Source organism: Leopardus geoffroyi, chromosome B2 (assembly GCF_018350155.1).
Source record: "Leopardus geoffroyi isolate Oge1 chromosome B2, O.geoffroyi_Oge1_pat1.0, whole genome shotgun sequence".
In the NCBI taxonomy this organism is placed as follows: Eukaryota; Metazoa; Chordata; class Mammalia; order Carnivora; family Felidae; genus Leopardus; species Leopardus geoffroyi.
The window spans coordinates 98,586,379-98,609,491 of NC_059332.1; the positions used below are offsets into that span (position 1 = coordinate 98,586,379).

The 23,113-nt window shown below is 39.5% G+C and overlaps 1 protein-coding gene across 6 annotated transcripts in view; it reads left to right on the top strand.

Annotated features, from left to right (window-relative positions):
• LOC123608828 overlaps positions 1–23,113 on the top strand; it is a 186,211-nt gene that overhangs the window by 29,050 nt on the left and 134,048 nt on the right. For all 6 annotated transcript variants that reach the window (XM_045499212.1, XM_045499211.1, XM_045499215.1 and 3 more), the window contains 7 exons: positions 3,442–3,555; positions 4,813–5,007; positions 6,375–6,528; positions 7,589–7,746; positions 9,698–9,850; positions 11,562–11,663; positions 16,189–16,350. In XM_045499212.1, coding sequence (XP_045355168.1) covers positions 3,442–3,555; positions 4,813–5,007; positions 6,375–6,528; positions 7,589–7,746; positions 9,698–9,850; positions 11,562–11,663; positions 16,189–16,350 — 1,038 coding nt within the window. The remainder of the gene's footprint in view (positions 1–3,441; positions 3,556–4,812; positions 5,008–6,374; positions 6,529–7,588; positions 7,747–9,697; positions 9,851–11,561; positions 11,664–16,188; positions 16,351–23,113) is intronic.

The window sequence follows — 23,113 nt, forward strand, 5'->3', positions numbered from 1 at the left end:
CTTTTGTGTATATCCGTGATTGTCAGCGGAGAGAAGGGGAGACTGGAGATGGTGGACATCTGGCAGCGTCTAGAGACATTTTGTCACAATTTGGGAGAGGAATGGATTCCTCCTGGCATCTAGTGGGTAGAGGCCAGGGAGGCTGCTACATATTTTACTATGCACAGAATAGCCACACCACAAAGAATTATCCAGTCCCAAATGTCAATAGTGCTGGGTTTAAGAAACCTTGGTGTAGCCTAAGCTTCCATATGATATAATTTATCTTCTGCCTAGAGAACAGACTTTAGGGGCGCCTGGGTGGCTCAGTCAGTTAAGCTTCTGACTTCAGCTCAGGTCATGATCTCACAGTTTGTGGGTTCAAGCCCCATGTTGGGTTCTGTACTGACAGCTCAGAGTCTGGAGCATGCTTTGGATTCTGTGTCTTTCTCTGTCCCTCCCCTGCTTGTGTTTGCTTTCTCTCAAAAATAAATAAATAAACTTAAAAAAAAAAAAAAAGAACAGACTTTAACATGTCTTGTACTGCCGATCGGCCATGAATAAATTCTGTCTTTGCTTTTTTTTTGCAAAAAGTCTTCATTTTGCCTTTATTTTAGAAAGGTATTTTTGTTGAATGTAAAATTCTAGGTTGATAGTTTTTCTCCTTTGTCACTTTAAAGCTGTTGCTCCAGGGGTGCCTGGGTGGCGCAGTCGGTTAAGCGTCCGACTTCAGCCAGGTCACGATCTCGCGGTCCGTGAGTTCGAGCCCCGCGTCAGGCTCTGGGCTGATGGCTCAGAGCCTGGAGCCTGTTTCCGATTCTGTGTCTCCCTCTCTCTCTGCCCCTCCCCCGTTCATGCTCTGTCTCTCTCTGTCCCCAAAATAAATAAACGTTGAAAAAAAAAATTTTTAAAGATGTTGCTCCACTGTCTTCTGGCATAGATAGTTTTCATTTCCTAACACAATGTGTCCTTTTGTTCTATGGGTGCTTTTAAGATTTTCTCTTAGGGGTGTCTAGGTGGCACAGTACATTGGGCATCCAACTTCGGCTCAGGTCATGATCTTGCTGTTCTCAAGTTCAAACCCTTCATCGGGCTCTGTGCTGACAGCTCAGAGCCTGGAGCCTGTTTCAGATTCTGTGTCTCCCTCTCTCTCTCTGCCCCTTCCCTGCTTGTGCTTGCTCTCTCTCTCAAAAATAAACATTAAAAATTTTTTTAATTAAAAAAAAAAGATTTTCTCTAATGGTTTTAAGCTATTTGACTGTGGTATTCCTTGATGAGTTTTTCTTTATGTTTCTCTTGCTAGGAGTTGGTTGACCTACTTGGATTGTGATTTTTATCATTTTCATCAGTTTTTGAAAGTTTTCAAATATCATTTCTTTAAATATATTTTCCATCTCCTTCCTTCCTTCTGGGACTCTGATTAGACATTTGTTCAATCACTTTGTATCATTCTGTAAGTCAACGAAGCTCTGTTAATTTATTCTCAGTCTTTTTTTTTCCCTCAGTGCTTCATTTTGTATAGTTTCTATTGCTATATCTTCAAGTTCACTAATCTTTTCTTCTGCACTAAGCTGCTGTTAATCATATCTAATGCATTTTTCATTTCATATATTGTAGTTTTCTTTTGTACTTCTATTTGATTTTTTTGGTATTTTTCATTTCTCTCCTTATGTTCACATTTTCCTTTTAATCATTTTTATAAAAAAATGATTATATTTGAAAGAGAGAGAGAGAATGTGAGCAGGGGAGGGGCAGAGAGAGAGGGAGACACAGAATCCAAAGCAGGCTCCAGGCTCTGAGCTGTCAGCATAGAGCCCGACACGGTGCTTGAACCCATGAACCATGAGATCGTGACCTGAGCCACAGTTGGATGCTTAACTGACTGAGCCACCCAGGTGCCCCTTCCTTTCAGTCTTTGAACATGCTGTGCATATTAGTATATTAGCTCTTTTAAAGTTCTTATTCGCTAATTTCATCACTGGTGCCATTTCTGGGTCTGATTCTCTTCATTAATTTTTCTCCTGCTTTTGGGTCACATTTTCCTGCTTCTTTGCATGTCTAGTAATTTTTTTTGACACTGAACATTTCAATCTTACATTTTTGTATGCTGATTTTTTAAAATTTACATCCAAGTTAGTTAGCATATAGTGCAATAATGATTTCAGTAGACTCCAGAAATCCATTCCCTATGTATAACACCTAGTGCTCATCCCAACAAGTGTCTTTCTTAATGCCCCTTATGCTTTTAACCCACCCCTCTCACCCACAACCCCTCTAGCAATGAATGCTGGTTTTTTAAATTCCTTTTAAAGAGTATTGGAGTTTATTCTGACAGGCATTTAAGTTGTAGATCGGCTTCATACTTTCAAGGCTTGGTATCAAGCTACATCAAGTTTAGACTAACTTTCACTCAGGATCATTTATCCTTATTACTAAAGTGTGACTCTTCTGGTGTCTCCACTGAACGTGTCAGGTGGCAATGAGGACTCTTCCCTTTAACTGGAACTTGAACATTTCTTGTCCCTGTATGAACTGTGAGAACTATTCAGTTTATACTTCCCTAGTCAGTTATTCTTTGCATGGCCTCATGGAGTTTCACCCTCTGTATGCATAGTTTAATAGTCAGCAAAAAGCTCAAAGAGATCTCCATGCAGATTTCTGGAGCCCTTTCTCTGCACAACATCCCTCTCTCCAGTACTCTGCCCTGCAAATTCCAGCTGACTCAGCCTCTGAAGCTTCAATTTCTCTCTCCTTAACTCAGAGAGACTGCCGTGCTCTGTTTGGGATTTCCTCTCTTATTCTGTGATTCAGAAACTGCCTTCTTCAGGCAGAAAACCAAGGTGATTGTAGGGCTTATAGCATTTGTGTCCTTCAAGGACCATAGTCCTGCATTGTGTGTTGTTTTATGTCAGAAAATAGTTGTCCTGTTTATTTTGTCCTATTTTCTAGTTATTTATGATGGAAGGATGAGTCTGTTCCTACCTGTTCCATCATGGCCAGTATTATATTTATTATCATAAATAAAACATTAAAAATGGTTGGTTTATTTGACTATTTTTAAGTATAAATAAAATTTCTGGTCTAAGATTAAAAGCTATAACCTTACCTATAATGTGCTTCGTATTTTTAGACTTATAACTTCAGCTTTTAAGAAATTTTCAGTGTAGCCTTAGACAATTGTACAGGCTTTTATGTCACTGCTAAAATTGTTGACTAAATGATAAAGTACCATCTATTAGATTGGCAGCATATCATATAGATTTAGAAATAACTACTTCCTTCATTTAAAGTTTAATGGTGTCTTGAGCCAGGTTTCTTAATTTTATGATCTTCGTGTAGGAAAAATCCATCATTCTGAAGCAACCAGAGAGTGATTTTCCTATTGTTAGTGTTCTTAAGACTTCAGTCTTTCTACTATAATTGTATTCTAAGTGTTAATTTTTATCATTGTTTTTGTTAAAGTATTATACAGAGAGAATTACCCAGCTGGCCCAGAGTAAATATTTACACATGCTTAGATGGAAGAGGTTTTGCCAGCACAGTAAGATTATGGAGCAACTTTATCCTCTTTACAAGGTAGGAATCTCAAGAACAGAACCTATGGGCTCTTTTTTTTTTTTTTTTTTTTTAAGAGAAAGAGTGGTGTGGGGGACACAGAGAGAGAGAGAGAGAGAGAGAGACAGAGAGAGAGAGACAGAGAGAGAGAGAATATTTTAAGCAGGCTCCACACTCAGCACAGAGCTTGACACAGGGCTTTATCTCATAACTGTAAGATCATGACTCAAGCCAAAATCAAGGGTCAGATGCTTAACCATCTGAGCCACCCAGGTACCCCTCTTTTTTATAATGAAACAAAATGATCAATAAGCTTGTCAATACACATTATTAAGTATGGTCATCATACCTGTACATTAGATCTCTAGACTCATTCATCTTGCACAACTGCCAATCTGTACCCTTTGACCAATATTTCTCCACTCTGTAGTCCCTGGTAACCACTGTTCTACTCTCTGCTTCTATGAGTTCAACTTTTAAAAAAAAAAAAATCATCATGTAATCATACAGTATTTGTCTTTCTCTGTCTCAGTTATTTCACTTAGCATAACATCCTCCAAGTCCATTCCTAATGTCAGTCACAGGTGTTAGGATTTCCTTCGTTCTCATAACTGAATAATATTCCATTGTGTGTAATATACCACATCTTCTTTATTCATTCATCCATAAGCAGACTCTTAGACTGTTTCTGTATCTTGGCTATTGAGAATAATGTTTCAGTGGCCATGGGAATACAGATATCTCTTTGAGATACTGATTTTGTTTTATTTAGATATGTCCCCAGAAGTGGGATTGTTAGATTATATGGTATTTCTATTTTTAATTTTTTGAGGAATCTCCATACTGTTTTTCAACAGTGTAGCTTTTCAGTTTTTTTAAGTCATGGCTAAAGATGGTAAAGGAACTAATGGATGCACCTATTTACCTGTTCTGCCTGTGGCAGAAGATAATGGCACCTATTTTTAAGGATGAGATTTAAAGGAACTTTTGTATGATAGAAAATGCATTTTTCTTCATGGATTTGGCCTCCTGTGCTATAGATAAAAAGCTAAGAAGCCCCCTATAGTTACCAAACATCCATATGCACTGACTCTTTGCATCTCTCTTAAGAATATGACTGCTGCCCTTGTCAGTCAAATTCAGAATGTGAAAGAATTTTGATATTCTAGGAGCCTCTTATTTGGCCCCCAAACAGCATTATCCTATGCTTGGAAGCAAATGACACAAGAGAACAGCTTGCAAATAATCGTGTTCTGACTCTGCCTTCCTCTTAAACAGAAACAAGTTGCCTACATTATGCAGGAATACAATGATGCCCTTCAGAGAGCTGAAAGATTGTCTGTTGCACGAGAAAACTTCCTTCTGGGAAAAAACAATCCTTCTAACTTAGTGACACAAGAAGACCTGACTATTTACACAAAGTGGATTGTGTGTCACCTACACTCGCTCAGGACTGTTCACCACTACCTACGGGTATGTGAAACATACTTATATGATAATATAGTGCCCTCCCATGATGGTCAGCATTGTTTTTTCACACCTGTCACCTACTTTTGGATTGTCACTGCTTCTGTGCTCTCCTTGCCCTACGAATGACAGGAAAATAGTCATTAGCTTTTTTCTTTGAAACCTTTGAAAATGTTTTTTTTGAAAACTTGCTCTAATGAAACCACTCCATTAATTTAGTTTTTTCAAACATGTGTCTGCTGTATTATTTCATATTCACTCTGCAAGTTCTTGTTCTCATCATCTTGTTCAGAATATATGATATGTCCCATTTAGATCTGCTTTTTTATTCAGCAGTATCTAATAAGGGTCTAATGCATGCCAGGTACATGTCCAGGGCCATGAAACAACAATATGGGCTTTGCTGAAAAAAGTAACTGGGTCCCAGGCTGGAAGGGAAATGAGCAAGTAAATATTCAACTGAAATACCATGTGGTAAGAAAGAATAGGATGGAATAGAAAAGAACAGAATAAGTATAATCACAGAGTAAATAGAGTCACCAATGAGAGGCTGTAACCCAGGCTAGAGGCATCAGAAAGGAGTGATGTGATATGTCTATTTTAGGAAGATTATTATTTTGCTACCTAAATCTTTTCCTACTCGTCTATGGCTCATCTCAGTGATACTACCATCCACTGAATTACCCAAACCAGAAAACTGGCCATCATCCTAACTTCAGTCCTTCCCTAGTTGGTCACTATGGTGTCTACCTGTGAGTCCTCTCTCCCCAGTCACATGACATAATAACACTGTGCTCATAAGTCTTTGTCCCCCCATTAAACTGTGAACTCTTTGAGGTTGGTCTATGTCTTATTCTTTTTTTTTTTTTAATAATTTTTTTAACGTTTATTTATTTTTGAGACAGAGAGAGACAGAGCATGAATGGGGGAGGGTCAGAGAGAGAGGGAGACACAGAATCTGAAACAGGCTCCAGGCTCTGAGCTGTCAGCACAGAGCCCGACGCGGGGCTCAAACTCACGGACCACAAGATCATGACCTGAGCCGAAGTCAAGATGCTTAACCAACTGAGCCACCCAGGTGCCCCAAGTCCATGTCTTATTCTTGTTGGTATCCCTAATACCTCACACAGTGTCTTGTCCATAATGGATGCTTGATCAATGTAGACCCACTTAGAGGTTCAGGTTGCTTAGTGTTGGTGACCACAACAAGTCTCCCAGATCCAGATTTAGCACCCCATGTTTGAGCAGGTTACTAAGACCCACCTCTATCTCCTCCTCCTCTATCAAAGCAAAGGGCTGCTCCTGAACCTAAGTCTGGAAGCTTCTGTGAGAATTGAGTTGACATGTGGCCTCTTGGTTGTGCCCTTCTATAGTCCCTCCAGTATTTGCCCATCTCCAAAGTGCTGAGTGTAGCTATTGATGAATTTCCTGAGGCTTGTCAGGAGAATGAAAATGTATGTGTTGATGACATCGACCCTAATATCCAGAGTTCTGGATCTCTGGACCCTGTGGATACCAGCATTTCAGGTAAGAAATCAGTCTTCTCTCTCCTTGGGTAATGTGGAGAAAGAAGATTGTGGTTTTGCACATGTGTTGTTTTATGGCATTGATCTTGCTTGACATTTTTCTATATGCCAAGAAGTTATATCTTCTTAATAAACAAGTATTAATTTAATATTTTATGATGGAAAAAATAAGAAAAATACTTTTCTTAGACATTAATATCTCCTTCTATATAACTGGCAAATAAAGAGAGAGGGAGAAAAGCAATGAACTTGAAGTTGAGAGTACTAGGTTCCAGATATATTTCTGTAGTGGCCTCACTGTGGGCCTGTTTAGGTCATTTCATCTCTTTGGGCTTCAATTTATTCATCTCCAAAATACACCTTTCAGATTAAGTGATACCTAAGGTCTCTTTCAGTTTTAATATTACATGTTTAAAAAATAATTTCCTTATCTGAATCAATTTAATGGTCCTCCTGCCCTTACCTTGTGTTATAGATAACTAAGAAACCTAATCAGGTTTCTACTCTGAGTGGCATATTTGCTTGAGATATGTACAGGGTGACACAGGAGCCCCTGAAGTGGCAGCTATCTTCGTTGTAGGGAATCAGAGAAGGCGTCTCAGAGGAAGGCCGTCTGAACTGGGTCCTTAAAAATGAGCAGGAGTGAGCCAGGCAAAAGGAGATAAAAGCTCTCACTTTCTTCTAATTTGTTGGTTAATTTATAAATCATAATCTTTGTTTGCCACAAAGGACTATAGGTAGTTCTCCCACTAAGTCATTCTTCAAAGGGTCTGTTGGGTTTCTCCTACAGGCTGTGTGAAGGTGAGTGGTCCTTGCTACCTCCCCCAGAAAGCCAGCATCAAGGGTTTGTCAGATAGGCATGGCCCAGGATGGCCTGGCCTGTAAATTGTGCCAGAGAAGCTTGGGCAAAGAGCAGAATGGGCCTCCCTGTGAACAGAGAAGCTCCTGCCTTCAGTTATCTCGCAGAACACTCCATTTTCCCTCCCTGATTAGTGTTTATTGGTCTTAGTGTTCTTGGTTTTGGTTTTTTTGTTTTGTTTTGTTTTGTTTTGTTTTTTTAGGGCTGACAAGAACAAAAGCTGCTTTCCCCCTGCCCCAACACATGACTGAAAGAGAAGGACTGAAACCCCAGCTGAGGCTCCTGCTCTCCCATTTTAATATCCCATATGACGTGGAAGAGCTAAGGGATGCTACTAAGGAAATGGAACTCTTTAACCTGGTACTTGATGGACTCTTTCTTAATACAAAAATAGGTGTTCTGAAAGAAAACACTACTGTTTGCCACAAAGTTGGATATTTATGCTGCCTCAATTGTTTCTAGAGTGATAACATTTAATTGTAATAGGTGAGATTTAGATTAGCACTTGAACTTCCCCTCTGTAAGAGTACTGGGTCTCTTGAATATACAACACAGAGGGATCACAGGATTTATTTTTCTGTAGAATTTAAAGAAAGAGTAGTTTATAGTCCATAGTAGATGGTATAAAAGTAGCCAAGACTTGGAAGATTTGCATAATGGAGTTGTCTAGAGTCTTGAGCCCTTTGATTCTCGGAATGTGTTGTAGTAGCTCTCCTATTGGCAAAAATTCTTTAAATTCAATAGAGTTTTATATTATGTAGTGATTTTTTAAAGTCATGCAGTCTGCTGAACTATAACAGTGTTGCACTTCCTTTAAAAAAAAAACTCGTATTAATAGAAACCATGTTAAAACTCATTTCAAAGGGAAAAAATAGAATTATGTATGGATAGCTTTAAATTTAGAATATAAAGTTTTCAGCCAAAGCATCAATAATAAAGATATTACTTCAGGTCTGGGTGTGGAATTTTGCAAGCATATGTATTCGCTAGGGAAAAATAGTAAATTGATTGATCCAAACAGGCAAAACTAAAATCTGAATGTGTTTGAATGCTCTTTGTGTAAGAAGGAGCCACTCTCCTCCCTGTCACCATTTGCCTTGACATTCAACTTTCACTTCCATGTGTGCTTGTTCCAGCATGATTTTACTAGGATTATTTCTGCTAATATGTAACATGGTCTCTTTATGCTCCCTGAAACCGGTGGTATCACATGTCCTCTGGTTTCTTTGAAGGTGATGATGTTTCAGCTCTTGCCTTTCTTTGCAGCAGAGCCCTTCTAGGGAGTACCTTACCCTCATTGTCAGCAAGCATTGTGATAAACAAAAACTGGAATTGGAATAAGACAGTGTTTTTAAAAGAGTCAAAATAAACAAAAATAAATGATAACACAGTAGCTATCATCAATGATAACAAACAAACCAACCAACCCATGAAGCTGCTGAGCAAACTTGTTCCAAAAGAACAGCTTGTTTCCTTTCCATAGCAATAGTTTCCACTTCTGATTATTTTGAACGTTTTTTTTAAATTTATTTTTTTTTTCAACGTTTATTTATTTTTTGGGACAGAGAGAGACAGAGCATGACCGGGGGAGGGGCAGAGAGAGAGGGAGACACAGAATTGGAAACAGGCTCCAGGCTCTGAGCCATCAGCCCAGAGCCTGACGCGGGGCTCGAACTCACGGACCGCGAGATCGTGACCTGGCTGAAGTCGGACGCTTAACCGACTGCGCCACCCAGGCGCCCCTTTTTAAATTTATTTTTGAGAGAGATCAAGTGTGAGCAGGGGAGGGGCAGAGAAAGAGGGAGACAGAATCTGAAGTAGGTTCCAGGCTCTGAGCTGTCAGCACAGAGCCAGATGCGGGGCCTTAAACTCGCGAACCACGAGATGATGACCTGAGCTGAAGTCAGATGCTTAACCGACTGAGCCACCCAGGCGCCCCCTCCACTTCTGATTTTCTTGTAACAGTGTTATGTGCAGTGCTTGTGCTCACAAGATAATCAATCACATTACAACAATTTTTTGTTCGTGTAGGAAGAGTTCTTATATTTGGGTACTGTTTATTCTGGTTCTCTAACTCCTTAGAGCAGAGTCAGCAAATGACAGCTGCAGGCCACCACCTGTTTTGTTTTGTTTTTTAATAAAGTTTTATTGGAATTCATCCATGCCCATTAGTTTACATATTACTATGACTGCTTTCATACCACAAATGCAGAGTTGAGTATTTGCAACAGAGACCATATATATGGTCTGCAAAGACTAAAATATTTACTATATGACCCTTTAAGAAAAACTTTGCCTTCATCCTGTTTAGGTTTCCCCAAAATTTCAAAGCATCTTTATGGAGCAACAGAGAATGCAAACATTTCCAGACTATGATGCGAAGATAGCTACTATGGAGAATTTGGGTTTGGCAGGACCTGGTATGGCCTTGAAAAAGAAAGCTAACTGGATTTCCTTTATAAAGGTAAAGAGACCTGTAGTGATAGTCACCTGTCAGTGATGTCAGCATGGTCATAAAGTATCCTACAAGCAGGCCAAGCAACCTGGTAGCACCAGGTCTGTCGGGTCCCTATTTTCCCCTCACCTCAGTGCCCTAAGCAAACTGTCCCGTAGGACCAACGGTAGGTACACCAATCTCCCCCAGCTCCTTCCTGCCTTGGGTCCATGTTGAAGTTAGCCATGTTGACCTGCCTTCTCTGAAAAGCCCCCATGATCCTATACTCTCTATTGGGTCAGAACTCTCTTGTTGTTAGTGGTCTTGGCTACTTGGCTAGAACAAAGAATAACGTTCAAAGGTATAAGTGAGCTGTGTAAATCCAGCTTTTTAGTCAAAAACTATTCATTGAGTATATACTATGTGTGAGGCATGACCCTTGGTGCTGGAGATACACAATTTACAAACAATACAGAAGCAGATTAAACAAGATGATTTTGGGTAGTGGTAAGTATAGCGGATTCTCATTGTTTGAGGTTACTATGTTCTATAAAGTTGCCACAAACACTGAATTAACAAATACAGAACCATTGTTCATAGGGAAAATACAAGGTTTATTCATCAACTGATCAATACATAACTTTGATTTATGTGTGTTTCTGTTTAAAGACTAATATATGTTTTTGATTCATTAACATTGAACTCGTGGCCAATAGCACTATAACTCATGCCTGAAAAAAACTTATCAAACATATGTATATCTTCTATAACATATATCACAGCCTTCCTGTACTTAGGAACACTTAGGAATACTTCAGCACTATACCTAGGGGCCATTTTAAGCAGTGACATCATTAGTAAAAAACATGAAAATGTAGAAACAAAAAGAACTTGTTTACAGTATGAGAACTGAAACAAGAAGGCAGAATGTCACCTTGTTTGACCTCATCTGGGAATGTGGGGTTGGATGACTCAAATTTTTCACCATCCTTTGCATGTCCATGAATAACCTGGATAGATCTGCTGCTATTTGTTTGGGTTTTAAAAATAAATTTTAGTGAGTAGAAAAATTTTCAAATACAAAATCCATGAATAATGAGGATCAACTAATTGTGAAAGAAAGAAAAGTCTTGTATGGTAAGATGGACGGTGGGAAAGGAGAGAAATCTCCTGGGGCTTGAGCAAATAGGTGGTTGGTGTGGGAAAAGCCAGACTTTCTGTTTTAGATTGTTACACTTGCCTTCCAACTATAGATAGCAAGGAGATAGTTGGATATAATAGACTGGAGCTTAGAGCTAGATATAAATTTGAGAGTTATGAGTATGTTGATGTATGTACAGCTATGGGTCTAGTTTTTGAAATATACCCTATTAATGCAGAAGGTAAATTTTTACTGTGGAGTATTTGTGGTCACACTTTTCTTGCCCCATAAATCAAGTGTGGTGCCCAACACTGATGGATTTAGGGTCCTTCCTGCTCATGGATGGTGCTGTGTCGTCCCAGTTGAAGCTAGTAATGTACCTCATAGGCCAGGCACCAACAGGAATTGCTGCTGCCATCTCCCTCCATGGATCTGTGAACCCATGCAGACCCTTTCCAAGATGTCCCATGATCTTGGCAAACTTTCTAGCACCAAGATTAGATCCCATTTCAGAAGGCCCTTGAATCTCTTTGCTTGCAACTTTTTTTTTAGAACCATTCTGTTATGTTGTAACTTTGTATGAACATGTTTGTCCATTAGATTAAGCCAAAATGTGATCCTTGGCAAAAGAAGATGTTGACCAAACTAAAAGAACGGAAAAGAATTGATGCATTAATGCAACTCCAAGCAAAGTTTTTGAAGGTAAAAAAATAACCATGTTCCCTTGTAGATAAAATTCTTGCTAAAATCATTCTCAGAAAATTGAATTTTCTTTCCCTTTTAAAGAAATATTAGCCATGGATTTTCTATGAAAGCTTTATTTGGAACGTTCTAATCTAATTGCAAAAGTTTTATAGCCCTGTTAGTTTTGAGTAGAAAGTAACAATTGTCAAAAGAGCCGCATTTCAGTCCAGCTTCAGCACTAATGCTCTGTGTGACATTGGTCTAATCACAAAACGTCCTTGAGTTTGTTTCCTCATCTGTGAAACAGAAGTACTGGATGAAGTTATCTTATTTTTATTGTGGTAAAAATCACACAGCATAAAATTTGTCATAGTAATCATGTTACGTGCACGTAGTTGTGTTCAGCATATTCACATTATTGTGAAACAGATCTCCAGAACTTTTTCACCTGGCAAACAGAAACTCTGTACCTATTAAACAACAATTTCCCTATTTCCTCCTTCCCACAACCCCTAGCAACCACCATTCTATATTCTGTTTCTAAATTTGACTACCTTTAGATACCTCTTATAAGTGGGACTCATACAGTATTTGTCTTTTTTGTAACTGGCTTATTCCACTTAGGGTAATGTCCTCAAGATTCATCCGTGTGGTAGCATGTGGCCAGATTTCCTCTCCCTTTTGTTTTTCACAAACATTTTATCAGCTTTATTCACAATAGCCAAAATCTAGAAACAACCCAGATGTCTTTCAGAGGGTAAATGAACTAGTTGTGGTACATCTGTACCATAGAATAGCAGTCAGCTGTAAAAAAGAACAAACTAATGATATACCCAAGAACCTGGATGAATCTCCAGAGAACTAGGTGACTGAAAAAAAGTCAATCGCATAAAGATGGTATAAGTGCATTTCTACAATACTCTTTTTTTAATTTTTTTTAAGTTTTTTTTTTTAATGTTTATTTATTTTTGAGACAGAGAGAGACAGAGCATGAACAGGGGAGGGTCAGAGAGAGAGGGAGACACAGAATCCGAAGCAGGCTCCAGGCTCTGAGCACAGGCTCTGAGCCTCAGCACAAAGCCCGACACGGGGCTCAACCCACAGACCGTGAGATCATGACCTGAGCTGAAGTCGGACGCTCAACCAACTGAGCCACCCAGGCGCCCCTCTACAATACTCTTCAAATGACAAAGTATAGAAATGGAGAATGGATTTGTGGATTGTAGGGGCTAAGGAGAGGCTGGTGAGGAAGGGAAAGAAGTGTGGTTATAAAAGAGCAACATAAGGGATCCTTGTGGTGATGCATTTGCTCTATAACTTGACTGTATCAAGGTCAATATCCAGGTTGTGATATACTGTACTATGGTTTTGCAAGATGTTAACATTGGCGGAAATGGAGTGAAGAGTACATGGGATCTCTTTACATTATTTCTCCCTCTTTTCTTCAATTATAGTAAAATAGACATAAAATTTACTATTTTACCTAGTTTTGTTTGTCTCAAGTTTTTATTTAAATTCTAGTTAGTTAACATATAGTGTAATATTGGTTTCAGGAGTAGAATTTAGTGATTGATCATTTACATAGAATACCCAGTGCTCATCCCAACAAGTGCCCTCCTTAATGCCAAACACCCGTTTAGCCCATCCCCCCACCCAACACCCGTCCATCAACCCTAACCACCTCCCTTCCACCAACCTTACATTTGTTCTCCACTGTTAAGAGTCTCTTATGGTTTGCCTCCCTCTCTTTCTTTTTCCCTTCCCCTATGTTCATCTGTTTTGTTTCTTAAATTTCACATAGGAGTGAAATCATATGGCATTTGTCTTTCTCTGACTGATTTATTTTCCTTAGCACAAGAAACTCTAGCTCCAGCCACATCATTGCAAATGGCAAGATTTCATTCTCTTTGACGGCTGGGTAATATTCCATTATACACACACACACACACACACACACACACACACACACACACACACATATACACACATTTATTCACACACACACACATATACATATATAGATACTTTATTCATATTGAGAGAGAGACTTCATGATGAGCAAGGAAGGGTCAGAGAGAGAGGGAGAGAGAGAATCCCAAGCAGGCCCTGCACTGTTAGCACAGAGCCTGATTTGGGGCTTGATCCCACGAACTGTGAGACCATGACCTGAACTGAAACCAAGTGTTGGATACTTAGCCAGCTGAGCTACCCAGGTGCCCTGTTTTAACTATTTTTAAGTGTACAGTTTAGTGGCATTAAGTACATCCATAATGTTGGATAATCATCACCACCGTCCACCTCCAGGACTTTTCACCTAGCAAACTGAATCTGTAGACCCATTAAACAATAACTCCTCATTCTTCCCTCTCCCTATTCCCTGGAAACTACCATTCTAATTTCTGTCTCTATGCATTTGACTACTCTAGGTACCATGTATTAGTGAAATAATACAGTATTTGTCTTTTTATGACTGACTTATTTTACCCATCCACGTTCATCCATGTTGTAGGATACATTAGAATTTCCTTCCTTTTTAAGGCTGAGTAATATTCTCTTGTGAGTATCTACCATGTTTTAAAAAATCTGTTTTTTGATGGACATCTGGGTTGCTTCCACCTCATGGCTATTATGAATAATGCTGCTATGAACATGGATGTGTAAATATCTTTCCAAGATCCTGCTTTCTATTCTTTTGGATATAAACCCAGTAGTGGAATTGATGGATCATAAGGTAATTCTGTTTTTAATTTTTATTTTCCATAGAAAGAGCAGCATTTTACAATACTACCAACAGTACACAAGAGTTCCAATTGCTCCACATCCACATCAGCACATGTTATTTTCTTCCTTCCTTCCTTCCTTCCTTCCTTCCTTCCTTCCTTCCTTGTTCTTTCTTCCTTCACCTCCTCCTCCCCTTCGATGCCCCATCTGTCTCCCCCTCCCCCTCCTTCTCCTCCTCCTCCTCCCTCTCCTCCCCAACTACCTTCTCTCCCCCTTCTTCTTCTCCTTCTTCCTGTCTTTCTTGATATTAGCCATCCTAATGGATGTGAGGTGATATCTCATTTTGGTTTTACTTTGTATTTCTCTGATGATTAGTGATTTTGAGAATCTTTTTATATGCTTATTGGCCATTTGTATATCGTATTTGGGAAAATGTCTATTGAAGTCCTTTGCCTATTTTTAAATTGGGTTATTCTATTTGTTGTTGTTGAGTTGTAGGAGTTCTTCGTATAGTCTGGATATTAAACTCTTATCAGATATGTAATTTGGAAATACATTCCCTCATTCCCTAGGTGACTTTCACTCTGTTAATTGTATCCTTTGATGCACAAAAGTTTAAAGTTTTATGTAGTCACATTTGTCTATGTTGCTTTTTTCTTGCCTGTGCTTTTGGTGTCATATCCAAGAAATCATTGCCAAATTCAATGTTATGAAGGTTTTTCCCTGTTTTTGCCTAAGAGTTTTATAGTTTTAGGTCTTATGTTTAGATTTTTAATCTATTTTGGGTTAATTTTTTTGTGTCTAGTATAAGATAAAGGTTTAACTTCATTGCTTTGCATGTGGATATCCAGTCCTAAAACAATTTGTTGAAGAGACTGTCCCTTCTCTGTTGAATGACATTGACATCTTTTGATCATCTGACCACATACTCGAGGGTTTATTTCTAGATTTTCTATTCTATTCTGTTGGTCTATATGTCCAATTTATTCCCGTACCACACCATTTTGATTACTTTAGCTTTGTAACATGGCCTGAAATCAGAAAGTGTGAGTCCTCCAGTTTTGTTCTTCTTTTTCAAAATTATGTTGGCGATTTGGAGTCCCTTGAGATTTTGTATAAATTTTAAGATGAACTTTTCTACTTATGCAAAAAATGCCATTGGGATTTTGATTAGAGATTGGACTAAATGATATTTGAAGTTCCTTGTGATATTAAAATGACTGAAATTCCATAATACTTGTATCACTGCAGTAGGAGTTCAGCGTTGGGACTATTATTTGATTCTTTACTTCCGGAAAAGAAGGAACATTTATTCAGTACCTACTACATGTCAGGCGTTCTTGCAGCAATCTGGGGAGATACATCCTAGTGTTCTTGTTAGGACAGAACAAGAACGGGATTCCAGCAGAGATGCAAACCCAAGTCTGCGTCCTTACAAAGCCTGGGCTTCCCTCACACTACCCAGCTTCCTCTTCCTCCATCTCCTGTCAGCTTCCTAATAGCAAACAGGGTTTGTACCCAAAATGATGGGTGTTCATCTTTTCACTGGTCCCACGACACCTCTAGGGGAGCAACCTGCTATTGTGTTTAGAGGGTTGTCACACAATTTTAAATGAGCTCCTATGTGTATTTGAATACTTACAATGTTAAATGGAGGACATATGTAAGGGAATCGTGATGTTTGAGTATGATTTTATTTTTTAACTGAATAAAGCCCCACTTGGGACTGCTTTCCTATTCGTGTGTACATGACCACATTCTTGCTGAAAAGAAGGGAATAACGCTTTTCCCAACCATTCATTTCCCCCTTGTACTCCTTGAGATTTCCAGCCCTGAGCGAGTGATGCAAGTGCTCCAAGACCACGCGGCGAAGACAGTCATGCTGGCTCCATCTCATCCAGCTTTCGTGGCTTCCCAGAGTTCGCATCAGTGCAACTATGACAGTATCTTGGAGGACATTTATAGCAACATCAACCTGTACCAGGTACAACAGGAAGAAATAACCAATGTGCCTCTCTGTTCTATGTACCACCTGTGTGTACGCCTTAGAAATTTACTTTGGTAGTTTTGCAGAGACCCTCCCCCTAAAAGCTTTACTACCCAGCCAGGCTTGTTTTTATTTTATATATATATACACACACACACACACACACACACACACATAATTAGCATTTAATACACTTAAATGCTAATTAAAAACAGGCATATAAAGAAGCGTAATACAAGATGTTGCTGCCGGGACCTATACTTAACCAATACATACAAATGCAAAGCTTCACACTTTAGTGCTTAACGGATGAAGCCACCCAGGGGCCCCCACTCCTTAGTGCTAAACACCAAATGAGTTGGACAGTTGTTAAATATTGTTTTAGAGGCAAAGTGGTGTGTTTTAGAGGCAAAGTGGTGCCCCCAGGGTTGGTTCTTTTGGGAAAAAGCCTCTGGAAAAAGGAGGAAATTGAGCCTGGACTTGACGGAATCGTGGGGCTCGGGGAGGTGGTGCTGGAGAGGGAAGCACATTTGGGAGGGAAGCATGAACAACAATGCAGAGGAGATACTGTGCGTGGAGTGTTCAAGTCCAGTTTGGCTGCATGAAAGATTCATGTGGAAATAACTATAGGGAAGAGGGGTGTTTTTAAGAGGGGGAGAGAGTAGGTTTTGAATGCCTCTAAATTTCAGACCAAGGAATTTGTGCTTTTCCTGTAAGGGAAGTGATATATACAAAGCTGTATTTTGTAGGAAGGTTAATTTAGTAGCAGGTGTTAGTTGGATGGGAAGAGGGAGAGATTGGAGGCAGGGAAGCCAGCCAGATAACTACTACATAAGATGGGCCTGGAGCTTGGCAATGAAAATCAGTTTCCACACAAAGCTATTGGATATTTGTCTTCATGGCGGTACTATATCACTTTTGAATAATCTGCTATTATTTCTCTGTTGCTCTAAGGGAAGAGTTTTGTTTCTTTTGCTTATTTAAGATGGGAAGACTCAATATGTTCATTGTCTGAGAGGAATGAGCAGTGGAGAGGAAGGGATGGAAGATATGAATGGTTAAATCTGAGGAAAGGACCCTGGGGAAAGAGGAGGGAATGGAATGAAGAAACCAGTCCAAGGAGTAATTTTGAGAAAGGGAGAATGGCATCACTTCCCTTGAGGTGAATGAGGTATATAGAATTGTCACGTGCCAAAAGATAAGGTGTGGTAGCTTGTAAATGGCCCTGGCTGTCTCCAGGAGAGAGAAGAGGGAGAGGATGTCTGCATTAGTGAGGTGGGAGGTAAAAGTGACAGGTGAGTAGGTATATCACTGCTGGGAACACCACAGGGCCACCAGTGAGAAAAGAATATAAGGATGACCATGTAGCTAGTGGGTTCAGTTGAAGTAAGAGGGCCTGAATTTGTCTTGGGCCCAATCTGCATAATAATCCTATTATTTTCACCCCTAAAGATTAATTGTAGAGTGACTAAAAATTATACGTAAAGTCGAAGGTATAGAGAAGTTTAGTAGAATGCTAGAGAGAGCACTGTCATGGTCCATCATCTCAGACTGGGTATGGGAGAAAGCGAAACTTGAAATGAGTTACAGATTAGCTGGAAGCAAACCTGTAAGTGCATGTATGTATACACACACACACACACACACACACACACACACACACACACACCACAACTTCAATGCACTTTTCAATCTGTTTAGGTAAGGATCTAGAGAACCTAATAAAAAATGATTTGGTCACACAGATCAGGAGCAGATACAGCATATCATGGCATGGATCTCCCTGGCCTCCGAATTCTCTGATAGGGCATGACTACCAACGACACTCCTCAGCTAGCATCCTGCAAGAATTGAGAAAATAGCCACATTTTTCCTATTCCATTGCCATTTCATACTGAGGTATATGTCACCTTGCAGGAAGACCTTATACTAACAAGGGGACATTTAAAAACATCTGGCTCTTTTGTTTCTTGAACCAAGCTTGAAGGAAAGGAGGTAGGGAGTAGGAAAGAAGGGAGGGGGCAAAGGCAAAGTCAGCCCAGGTATCTCAGAATAAGACCCCTGCTCCTAGGATCCTGGACAGTCTACCTCTTGATGCTGATATAATCCTCCATTACCTGAAATTCTGGTATTAATATTTGAGGGCCATTAGCACTAATATTCTTTTCTCCTTGACTGAGAGAATGGGGGCAATTAATTCCTGGAGGCCAGATGAGGGTGAAAAGAGGTGAATATGAGTAAGGGAGTGGTGAGAGGCAAAGGAAGAGGGAGTCGGAGGCAAAGAGCTTCATGTTTGAATTCATGGAGAATGGTCCAGGGTCTGGCTGGACCAGCAGGCCAGAGTTGTAGCAATGCCTATGGGTATTTAGGGGACAAAGGAACTTACCAGGGAAAAGCAGAAGGTGCATGGTGACAGCAGGAGATGCTGGCTCAAGTAAATGTTGAAAGGCAGAAAACACTAAGAGGTGCCCAGCCACCCAGTGGAGAGAACTAACACTTCTGCCATTCTCTGTTACTGCTTTCCTCCATTTGCAGATGAGGTAGAAAGTCAAGCAGGGTATGATGAAATGCAGTCTGCTTTCACCAAAATCTGTTGTGAATGCAATTGCCTAGTGTTAAATAGGAGGGAAAAAAAAGAAAAGAAAGAAAACCACTTCCTCTGGCTATTGACTGACTTGTAAATGTTGTTCTTGGAATTAGCCAAAGGGAGAAAAATGTGAGCACCTCTTTTCAAGTTGATTTATGGTAAATAGACCCTAAAGAGACTTAGAATACCTATAGATTTTAGACGTGGATCCTGAGGGGAGCCATATAATACACATGGATTAACCTGCATGTTAGTGTCATGCAAGTTTCTCATTAATTAATTAATTCATTCATTCATTCATTCAATGATTATTACATGGATACTGCCTTTGTGCCAGGAATTGTGCTGCTCAGGGAATGAGACACGCAATAAACAAGTGAACAAAAAAGTAAATCTACGTCTCTAACTTGTGGGTTCCATGAAGAAAACCACAGGAAAAGCGGGCAGTAGGGTAGAAAGGAGCACTGTCGGAATGATCAACCAAGCTCTTTCACAGTTGGGGACATCTGAGCTGAAATCTGATGAATGAGAAGGAGTCAGCCTTCTGGAGAAGAGTTTTCCAAGTAGAGAATGGAAAATAGCACAGTGTCTGAGAAAGGAAATTCTGAGGCAACAATCAACAGTTTTCTACTTTTCCTTCATAGTTTCCTGTGGGTGTTATTTTGTGACCTCCTTGGGTATATCTGCTCTGGTCAAGAGTCACTTTATACAGTATCAGGGGACCAATAGTAGTGTGATGCCATTCTGAATGTTGAATACTAGTCGGATGAGATTAGAATTAAGTGGAAGGTGGCAGCTGGGAGGAGTCATAGGAATGTGGGTATGAATTTTAAAGCTCTGTTACTATTTTGCAAGCATGTAGCAGTCAAGTATGAATTTTAGCATCTATATGCTGGTCAGCATTCTGATTCTGAAGTTGGCAAGTGATAATAGCCCGTGAAAAATGACTTTCTTAAGCGCCTTCTGCATGAAGGAAAGCAAACCTCGTAGGACTGTCCATTTTAACAGCTCTGAAGGAATATAAGCACTAATTATGTATAGCACAACTTCAGAACAATTTCTGATCAATTTTCTGTGAACACTATTCACCAGCAGCCTTTCCTTAGGGATTTTTTTTAAAGAAAATAAATGTTTTATTTTAGAGTAGTTTTAGATTTACAGAAAAGTTAAAAAGATAGTGTAAAGAGTTCCCAGGAATCCCTGTCCAGTTTCTCCTATTATTTAAAAAAAAATTTTTTTTAATGTTTATTTATTTTTGAGAGAGAGAGTGAGCCAGAGTGCAAGCTGGGGAGGGACAGAGAGAGAGGGAGACACAGAATCCAGTGCAGGCTCCAGGCTCTGAGCTGTCAGCACAGAACCCAATGTGGGGCTCAAACCCATGAGCTGTGAGATCATGACCTGAGCCGAAGTCGGACACTCAACTGACTGAGCCACCCAGGTGCCCCTGGTTTCTCCTATTATTAACATTGATCTTATATTACTTTGTCACACCTAAGGAACCAGCATTGGTACATTACTGACATCTAAACTAGACTATATTTGGAATTCACTAGTTTTTCCATGAATGTCTTCTTTGTGCTCCAGGGTACCACATTATCTTTAAGTGTCCTGTTTGCCAGTCTCCACAGGTCTGTGTCCATTTCTCGGTCTTTCCTTGTTTACCATGACCTTGACAGTCTTTAGGAGTACTGGCCAGGCAACCTGTAGAAGGTTCCCTAATTTGAATTTGTCTGATGTTTTTCTCGTGGTTATACTGGGGTTATAAGTTTGGAGGATGAGCACCTCAGAGGTGAAGTGCCTTTCTCATCACATCATATCTGAAGCAGATGCTATCAACCTGATTTATCACTGGGGATGTTACTCTTGATCATGTGGTTAGGCTAATGATGTTTGCCAGGTTTTTCCACTGTAAAGTTACCATTTTTCTCCTTAAGAAGTTGTTAGAAATTAATTTTAAGCTACAGAAATAATAAATAAATGTCTCCTCCTAGTAAAAAGTGGAAACATCACTGAAAAGTTAATGCTTTAACTTTAGCTAACGGGAACTCTAATACTGGGTCCCCATTCTACTTCCTCAGAGGTTAACATGGTTATTGGCTTCAAGCCTTTTTAATGCATTTTCATTTAAACTCATGTTCTCGTTAAAATATATACATATAGCATAATTTTGTGTTTTAGTTTTGTATATAAATAATCTATCATTGGGGGGCCTGGGTGACTCAGTTGGTTAAGTGTCCAACTCATGATTTCTGCTCAGGTCATGATCTCAAGGTTTGTGAAATCGAGCCCTGTGTCCAGCTCTGTGCTGACAGCATGGAGCCTGCTTAGGATTCTCTCTCTCTCTCTCTCTCTCTCTCTCTCTCTCTCTCTGCCCCTCCCTCACTTGCTCTCTCTCTTTCAAAATAGATAGAAATCAACTTTAAAAAAGTATTTACATGATCTGTCACATGCCATGGATCTTTGTGCAACTTGCTCTTTTTTGCCCAATAATATGTCTTAGAGATCTGTCTCTGTTGTTCTTTTTAATGGCTGCACTATATTTTATTATATACCACAGATCACACAGACACCTCCCTGTGGATAAGCGTTGCCATTTTTTATTCCATTAGAAACCATTCCTACTGAATTTTCTTGTACATGCCTCCTTGTGCACGTGTGTTTCTTTAGAGTAGATATTTAGAAGTGGATTTCCTGGGTCACAGAACGTGCACATTCAAAATTTCCTGCTAAAGTGTGTATCGTTTTTCTCCCAACCAGTAACTTATGAGAGAACCTGCTTTCCCACGTCCATTTTAACACGGAATGTGTTTGTCTGAACATTGATAATATTTGTAATGTTTCTATCACAGTTTGAATTGGCCTTTTATTTACTATCAGCATGGAAGGCTGGCCACTCTTTTCTTTATACACAATTCTATTTCCAAATTCACTTAAAGATCTGGGTTTGGGGGAGAAAGAAAAAAATACTAAATCTTCTTATAATTGTTAATTAAAGATAATTTATAACTAGAAAGAGGTAATTCTGGTCCAAATGGACTGCATTTTTTGATAGCCTTCTGAAAAAACTTAAAAATAATTTAACTGTAGTCCTAACCAGGAGAAGGAATAGACCAGGCAGCCCTGCGTGGATCTTCCCGAACCTCCCAAACTTGTATCATATCAAGTTACTTGTATCCAGTGCTTTTCCCCAAGAAAATCCCTGTTTACTCAAATGGTTATTTATGTACAGACATTCAGTACTACTATTGACCATCATATATCTTTTTTTTTTAATTTGCATCTAAGTTAGTTAGCATATAGGGCAATAATGATTTCAGGAGTAGAATCCAGTGATTCATCCCCTACATATAACACTCAGAGCTCATCATAAGTGTCCTCCTTAATGCCCATTGTCCATTTAGCTATCCACCCACCCACAATCCCTCCAGCAACCCTTAGTTTGTTCTCTATATCTAAGAGTCCCTTAGACCATCATATTTCTAAAGGTATGGTTTAAATGGTCACTGTTCTTTAACTTTATGGAATGCTGAAGGGGCAGAAAACACTAGATCCTTTGCCTCTTCTTTTGCTTCCTTTTAAAAAAATTTTTTTTTTAATGTTTATTTATTTTGAAGAGACAGAGACAGAGCATGAGCAGGGGAGGGACGGAGAGAGAGGGAGACAAAATATCTGAAGCAGGCCCCGGGCTCTGAGCTGTAAGCACAGAGCCCGATGCAGGACTCAAACCCACAAGCCACGAGATCATGACCTGAGCCAAAGTCGGACGCTCAACTGACTGAACCACCCAGGTGCCCCCAACCTCTACTTTTGCTTCTTCTTACTGGCCATACGGAGGAGAGGAGAAGGGGACAGCTGTTTCCCCCTGTGTTACTGCTCCCCTCCATTGCCAGAGATATAATGAGTACATGGTGTGCCCTCGCAAAAGTGTTATTGTATACAGTAGCTCCAGTGTGCAAGAAGTTCAGGGACACATAAAACACTTCTTTTCTGGTTTCCCTCATCAATTCAGTAAGGCATTTTAAAAACAAACATTTTCTGTTGACAATAATTACATGTATTTATCATAAAAAATTTGGGAAATATAGAAAAGTTCAAGGAAGAAAATAAAAACCAGCCATTATTTTACCACCCAAATATAACAATAGTATTGTTAACATTTGGTATACATTTATC